Here is a 7,545-nt window from a genome sequence, read left to right on the forward strand (position 1 = left end):
AAAAAAAAAAAAAAAACAAATGGGAAAAAAAAAAAAAAAAAAAAAAAAAAAAAAAAAAAAAAAAAAAAAAGAGAAGAAGAAGAAGAAGAAGAAGTTATGGCTCGAAAGAGACTGGATAACAGGTAAGAGTGTAAAGAGCATTAGAAATGTTGCAGACATATACAAGGTTGTTATCTTGTGTATTTGGACATGGCATAGCTGAATCCAGCAGAACATCAGCTCTTCTATATTGCAAATAGAAAGAAGAACAATGTATGTAAATGCAAGGTTTATAGCTATTACATAAATATAAACAACACAAAGGTATAAAATTTGCAATTGTAAAGTATTCATCCATATATGATCCACCGGGAGCTAAAAACCTAACGACGTTTATCCAAGAAATCCCAACTTCTCCTTCTCAAGCGTGTGAATACTATGACGACGCAAGCAAGGACCCATGGAGGAATGCGTCCACCAGAAAGGTTCAACTTTTTTGCCCATTCTGGAGTATCTTTCATTGTCAATAGTATCAACACAGCTATAACTGCAACCCCTACCAGTAGCTTGGTAATATATTGGATTGACGAATCCTGGATTCAAATGGCAGTATGCGCATAATGTATAGGTAAGTTCACGAGCTGCAATGACGTGTAAATGCATGCACAAAAGCCTAATATAACTCACATCGCACATCCAAGACAAGTACAAGGGTCATAATTCATAAATACACACCCGAAAGCATATGTAATATGTATATTCTGACACAAATAGAGCTCCTTGAGATCATTTGCATGAAGCAGAGCAAGACTCAACAAGTCATGTTATTCAGTTCAAAGGGTTACCACCCGACATGTTAAAATACAAATTCATAGTCGACTTGGTAGAACTGGAAAAAGTTTTGATCAGACGAAGAGATTTTATAAGTTTTATAACTATGCTCAAGAAGTTCCAACCCTCTCACATCTGTGACTAATTTGTTCCGCAAAAGTCAAGATACATAAATACTTAGAATTGATGTGGGGCTGTGTCACAGCTCTCGGTTTCCTTAATTCTACTTAAGAAAGGGTAATGCGAATACATAGAGCACATACTCTGGTAGCTCGGTCTTAATATGGTGAATTCAAAAGGTTGTGAATTGTGATTGAGCATATATAAGCAACAATAGATTTCAACTTCTAATATATTAAATCAGAATTTTGTTCATGCAATTTCCGGACATCAAGAGCAAGTTCCATTCATTTGCGGGATGATATCAAGTCTGCACAGACCACACATACAGCCTGATGAGTAGCCGAATGCATTACATTGGCAAGAACCATGAGAATTGAACTGAAACAATATCATAACTCATAAGCAGAGCAAACAGGAAAGATTGATTCTGAGACAATATTTATGTTCTTTGCAGACTCAATTGAGGAGATAATCTAGTTGGGGTTGCATGGAAAAATTCCACACTAACTGAATTATCTTATCACAATATAGCAGATAATTACTCTAAGGCCATAAGAATACTGTTTCATAGCATGAAAAATCCCTCCTTGATTCATTATCATAACCTATCCCAGTGCATTGCATTCCTTCAAAGAATTTACTTAATCTTCATGTTTAATGATCTACTATGTCCATATATGTTATATGTATTAATGATCTACTGTGTCCATATATGTCATATGTATTAATGATCTACTGTGTTCATATGTGGTATATGTATAAATTCATAATGAATTAAATCAATTCACCAATAATGCTAAGCACAACATTGAACATGAGTTCAATTGTATAACAAGCGAAATAGAAATTACAACAGAAACATCAAACTTCATTTCAATGTATCGAAACAGCAACACGCATAATAGATAATGATTTATGCATGCATTACGAATACATATCAGCTCACATATGTAATTATGTATACAAGAGAGAGAGAGAGAGGCGAATCGGCATGCGTACCTTAGGCTCTCCGTCGACATAAACGACGGAGCCGTCGGTGTACGTGGAGACCGATCGTCCATTGCGAGCGTACCGGATTTGTCTGCCCCGACCCGTATCGGGGTTGAAGGCGTAGAGGGATTTGAAGCCGTACTTGTCGAGGATGCCATTAACCTCCAGCTGGTTCTGGTCCCACCCTCCCAGGCTCGATATGAAGACGTCGATCGGCCCATTCCCTCGCCGGTAAAGGCGGACCTCCACCTCCGGCACCTTGGTGCGTACCGACAGGTTTTTCTTATGCGGGCTGGATACCCGGCTTGGTGTCAGCGGTGCAGACTCGTTGGCGTTATCGGCCCTGGAAGTCTCCTCAATTTCTCCCATGCCCGATCACTTTCTTCAATTCTGCAATCAAACAAAGATCGCTATTTTAAAGAAACATTTCCAGGAATGAAATTCAGACATTTAAAATATCATTTAGTTTTATTTGTTTTTTAGTACTATCAATACTTAACGTGTTATAAGGTAAATGCATAACATTTAACAAATATTATAGACTCAGTCTATGTATAGGTATCTTTGGTTTATATACAAGTATATAATATGTTAAAAAAAAATTAGTACTGTTGACTCTGTTATAATGTAGTATGAGTCAATAGCGCCTCTATTGAGAGTTCCATATGAGAAAGTCACTTCGTGCAACTACACTACAATATGTTAATTAAAGACATATATGTCATGTTTGGTAAATGACTGTAATTAGCTGATTGGGTTGGCTGTTTGGGTTAGAAGGTATGATTTGTTGATAACATTAGTTGATTGTAGAAAGTTGTTTGATAAATTAACTGTTAGCTGATAAGTGTTTTTGTATAATTTCTTTTCTCAAAAAGCTAACTGAAAAGGCTGCTTTGAGTAGCCTTTTGAATTTTAGCATTTTGAAGTTACAAGAAGCTTATTAACCAAACAACTAATGGTGGTCAAATATGCCAAAATTGGTTGATAAGCTGATTATTTACGAAACAGAGCCATAATATGTTAACGATATATAAACTAAATGTGATTTTGGACCAAAATTAATAATGTAATGTGAATTTTAGTCCACTGTATAAATTGTTGTATACTAAATACTCTTTATTGGGTTGACATGACCTTGAAATGGGTAATTGAGTGAGTGGAACATAATTATAGTATTTGAAAGATTATTGCAATACTGTCTCGGTCGAGCATGTTGAACATGGCCTTCCTAGTGTGACATACATCATTGGTTTGGTTTGTGTATTATTACAAATGAACAAGATTTATCCCATAAACATAAAAGATTAAATGTACAGAATTTTGATAGTTTTCAATCAAAGTGTATCTTGTACCAAATACAATTATATATGCTATTTGAATGCATCATTTACTACCAACATTTCTCTCACATCACCTTATTAGTTATGGAGTATTACTTGGTGCAATTAAGTATACCATATATCAGACAGACTAGAAGACACTATGAATATGTTGGTATTCCCCAAATTGTTTTAAAAGTTTACTAAATATATAAGATTTATATATGTTTAAAAAGTGAAACCATTAAATTCATTCCACTTGTAATAATCATAAACTGCCATGCAAAAAAAAAAAAAACAAAAATCCTATATTTGAGATCTTACACGATTGTTTGACCATCACTTTTCCAAGACATTCCCGTTTCAAAAGGCTACACCGGAGCAGTCTCTTGTCCATTGGATGCAGATCTGGATTGCATGCATTGCATGTATGCTCTAATTCCAACTTTTCACCAGGAATTCAAGTTTATTCTTCATCACTGCATGCTGCACTAAAAAAAAAATCATAACACTGCATATATGCATCCATTTTTGTATAAAGATGTTTGGTTCTTACTAAAAAAAACCTCATATCATTGGTAAATTAAATGATACAACGATGGAATATACGGATGGATATATGTCGAATGAGCATCAAGAACAGCTTCGATCTGTTTCAGAAAGCTCAGATCCATCATCTGTCTCCCCATTAGCCGTCTGCACCTCCCCGAAATCTCCCAGCTGGTCTCCAAAAGATCATCAAGGCAAGCAAGGAAGACATTTAAAGAATGAAAGAAATTCTCATGTTCAAAGAGATGGCCGCCCAAAGAAAGGTTATAACACAACACAACACGTTTATTATTTATATATATTATGCTTCACATGAATTGAATCAATTTGCAATTTTCAATTTTTTGATATAATCTTATCATCACTGATGTGTGTGCATATTATATGTAGGTGGTTGTGGAGGAAAAGGTACCTGGGGAGGGCTGCTTGATACTGATAATGGCTGTGCTATTGAACCCAGTGATCCAAATTACAGTAGCAATGAGGTATTTTCAGCTGCCATTTTGCAATTTCAAACTCATTTTCTTGAAACAATTATGAAAATCATGTGTCCAGTTTGGTTAACTAGTCATATGCCTGATAAACCCTAACCAGCAAAAGATCAAAACCAGTCTATATTGTCAAACTAAAAAGCCTAGAGACAGCTTCAGCTAACTTGTAATATTGTAATTACTGAATTAACTATCTGATCAACTTGATTGGAGTTGTCCTAATGTGACAATTTTGATCTGATCTTCAGGATAATGAGCAATCGACGAGAAAAACAGCTCAACAATTCAATGAGTACAAGAAAAAGGTTACTGTAATCTTGCAGGAGTATTTTGAGAACGATGACATTAGCTCAACCGCGAGCGAATTGAGAGAACTGGGAATGCCTTGCTACGACTTCTATTTCGTGAAGAAGCTCGTTTCCATGGCTATGGACAGGCACGACAAGGAGAAAGAAATGGCGGCGCTTTTACTCTCATCACTCTACGTTGACCTCATCGCTCCAGATCAAGTTTACGAAGGCTTCACTAAACTTCTGGAATCCGCCGACGATTTGGTCGTGGATATACCGGATACGGTTGACGTTCTGGCAGTGTTCATAGCCCGAGCGGTGGTCGACGACATGCTCCCGCCGGTTTTTCTGGTGAAAGTCACCGCCTCTCTGCCGGAAAATTCTAAAGGACTCGAGGTCATCAACAAGGCCAAGAAGAGCTACTTGTCGGCTCCGCTGCACGCCGAAGTGATTGAGCGGCGGTGGGGCGGAAGCCGAAACAGAACGGTTGAGGATGTTAAGGGGAAGATTAACAATTTGTTGAAAGAGTATGTAGTGAGCGGAGATAAGAAAGAAGCGTTTAGATGCGTCAAGGATTTGAATGTCCCTTTCTTCCACCATGAAATTATAAAACGAGCTGTGATTATGATCATGGAAAGGAAGCCGGCGGAGAGCCGGCTTCTAGATCTATTGAAGACGGCGGCGGAAGAAGGATTGATCAATTCCAGCCAAATCTCGAAAGGTTTCAGTCGGATTATCGATTCAATTGACGATCTCTCTCTGGACATTCCAAACGCGAAGTTCATTCTTCAATCATTGATATCGAAAGCGGCGTCGGAGGGGTGGCTATCGGCTTCGTCTCTGAAGCCGATATCTTCCGTACAGCCTGGAAAGCAAAAAGCGGTTGAAGACGACGTGAAGCGATTCAAGACGAAAGCGCAGTCGATAATCCAAGAGTATTTTCTGAATGGCGATATTGTAGAAGTGAGTAGCTGTCTCGAATCAGAGAATCCTTCTTATTCCCCTGAGCTCAACGCAAATTTCATCAAGAAACTGATTAGCCTCGCCATGGACAGGAAAAAACGAGAGAAAGAAATGGCCTCCGTCTTGCTCTCCTCCCTATGTTTCCCAACCGAGGACGTGGTGAGCGGTTTCACAATGCTAATCGAATCCGCCGACGACACGGCGCTCGACATCCCGGCGGCGGTGGAGGATCTCGCGATGTTCCTAGCCAGGGCGGCGGTGGACGAAGTCCTCGCCCCGCAACATCTCGAAGAAATCGGCTCCCAACTCTCCGAAGTAAACTCCATCGGCAACAAAGTCGTCCAGATGGCCAAATCTCTCCTCAACGCCCGCCTCTCCGGCGAGCGAATACTCCGGTGCTGGGGCGGCGGCGGCAGCTGCTCCAACGGCTGGAGCATCGACGACGTCAAAGACAAAATCGGAAAACTTCTAGAAGAATTCGAATGCGGCGGCGACTCACGAGAAGCCTGCCGCTGCATAAAGGAGCTAGGGATGCCGTTCTTCCACCACGAAGTCGTCAAAAAGGCGCTGGTGATCATCATAGAGAAGAAAACCGACGAGCGGCTATGGAATCTCCTGCGCGATTGCTTCAACACCGGTCTGGTCACCATGAATCAGATGATCAAAGGATTCATGAGAGTTGAAGAGTCGATGGATGACCTAGTTTTGGACGTGCCGGATGCAAGAACAAAGTACAAACATTACGTGGAACGGGCGAAGATGGAAGGATGGTTGGACTCAACGTTTACAGTTAATAGGGCCGGACAACAACAACCTATGGAAAATGGCTTCTAATTGCTTATTGTGTAGTTTCGTGATCATCATCGTATGCCTGCATTTCTTTCCCCATTTTCAATTCCAAACTCAAACATACTAATAACTTTTAGTCTGTGATGTAGGCGGTTAATTAATATAAATTTTTTGCCAATAAATACTTATTTACTTAATCCACTCGAATGACATACAATAAATTAAACTAAACTAAGGAAGAGAAGATTTTGCAGAAGAAGATTCAGAATAGGGGAATAAAGTACAGAGAAGTACAAATCGATTAAACTGTTGTTATTCCTTGTCATAACCTCTATTATAGTGGTATAAAAACAACTAACCAAACTTATAATAAGGGAAAGAAACATGGATAGGGTTGTAGACAATAGGGTGCATAAATATTACAATATTTATGAACAATTAGTTTATTTTATCATACACATATATATATAAATATTACAATATTATTTTTAATTCAAATTTGTATTAAATTTTTTAAAATAAATATTAAATTTTCTTTTATAAGTAACATTTCACATACATGTATTACAACATTTATATTATAACTACACTTTATAAGTATCACAATTTTGATTATAAGTATTACAATATTTTTCATTAATAATAATTATTTTGCCCTAAATAGTACTCCGTATCATAATTTTACATATAAATATTACAATATCTATTATGAGGGCAGAAGGGTTAAATTCACACCTTGGACTAAAATAATGTTTAATATGACACATTAACTTCCCACATTTTTTTTTTCCATGTAGCATTTTCTAGGTTTTTCTTCTATTTTGATGATTTTCAGGTTAATATGACGAGACAAGTGATATTTAGTTATTTTAAATGTAAAATTCTTTCTCTTCAAACTCAATATTTCTTTCCGACGCTTGCAACTGTAATGCCACTACTCTGACATCTGAGCATAAGGTGCTTGACAACTATTAAGACTAAATATTCATTTGTAGTCACTACCAAATTCAGTTGTAAGTTGTAACTTGTGAGGGACTTGAGATAATTATTAAATGAAAATGGGGTAGAAGTATTAATACAACAACTCTCCGAGGTCCAAATACAGTTTTCACTTTTGTAAGATTCCTGGAAACTAATAAAACAGGAAAACCTTACTCAAAATGCCTTTTTACACCTTCCCACCTAAAATTCTTTTTTTTTTTTTTTTTTTTGAAAAAAAAA

General features: G+C 37.5%; 2 protein-coding genes across 3 annotated transcripts; one reads left to right on the plus strand and one right to left on the minus strand.

Moving 5' to 3' along the window:
* Window positions 1-94: 94 nt before the first annotated feature.
* LOC116001512 lies at window positions 95-2,323 on the minus strand. 2 transcript variants are annotated; one of them, XM_031241388.1, is made up of 2 exons: window positions 1,933-2,323; window positions 95-572 (listed from the first exon to the last, which is right to left on the minus strand). In XM_031241388.1, exons 1-2 carry the CDS (start codon window positions 2,290-2,292, stop codon window positions 363-365), a joined length of 570 nt encoding a protein of 189 aa, XP_031097248.1. In that variant the 5' UTR covers window positions 2,293-2,323; the 3' UTR covers window positions 95-362. The 2 variants fall into 2 exon arrangements, with proteins under 2 accessions (XP_031097248.1, XP_031097256.1); XM_031241396.1 differs by lacking the exon at window positions 95-572 and adding an exon at window positions 1,202-1,240.
* Window positions 2,324-3,840: 1,517 nt separating this feature from the next.
* Window positions 3,841-6,369, plus strand: LOC116012962 (MA3 DOMAIN-CONTAINING TRANSLATION REGULATORY FACTOR 2). The gene is made up of 3 exons (XM_031252631.1): window positions 3,841-4,054; window positions 4,182-4,288; window positions 4,540-6,369. Exons 1-3 carry the CDS (start codon window positions 3,841-3,843, stop codon window positions 6,367-6,369), a joined length of 2,151 nt encoding a protein of 716 aa, XP_031108491.1.
* Window positions 6,370-7,545: the final 1,176 nt, after the last annotated feature.

This window comes from Ipomoea triloba, chromosome 1 (genome assembly GCF_003576645.1).
Source record: "Ipomoea triloba cultivar NCNSP0323 chromosome 1, ASM357664v1".
Classification (NCBI taxonomy): Eukaryota; Viridiplantae; Streptophyta; class Magnoliopsida; order Solanales; family Convolvulaceae; genus Ipomoea; species Ipomoea triloba.

Coding starts and splice junctions, on each gene's coding strand:
- LOC116012962 (XM_031252631.1), top strand. CDS start 3,841: ATGGAATATACGGATGGATATATGTCGAATGAGCATCAAGAACAGCTT. Junction 4,055..4,181: donor AGATGGCCGCCCAAAGAAAG/GTTATAACACAA, acceptor TATTATATGTAG/GTGGTTGTGGAGGAAAAGGT. Junction 4,289..4,539: donor GCAATGAGGTATTTTCAGCT/GCCATTTTGCAA, acceptor CAGGATAATGAG/CAATCGACGAGAAAAACAGC.
- LOC116001512 (XM_031241388.1), bottom strand. CDS start 2,292: ATGGGAGAAATTGAGGAGACTTCCAGGGCCGATAACGCCAACGAGTCT. Junction 573..1,932: donor ATGTCGACGGAGAGCCTAAG/GTACGCATGCCG, acceptor ATTTGAATCCAG/GATTCGTCAATCCAATATAT.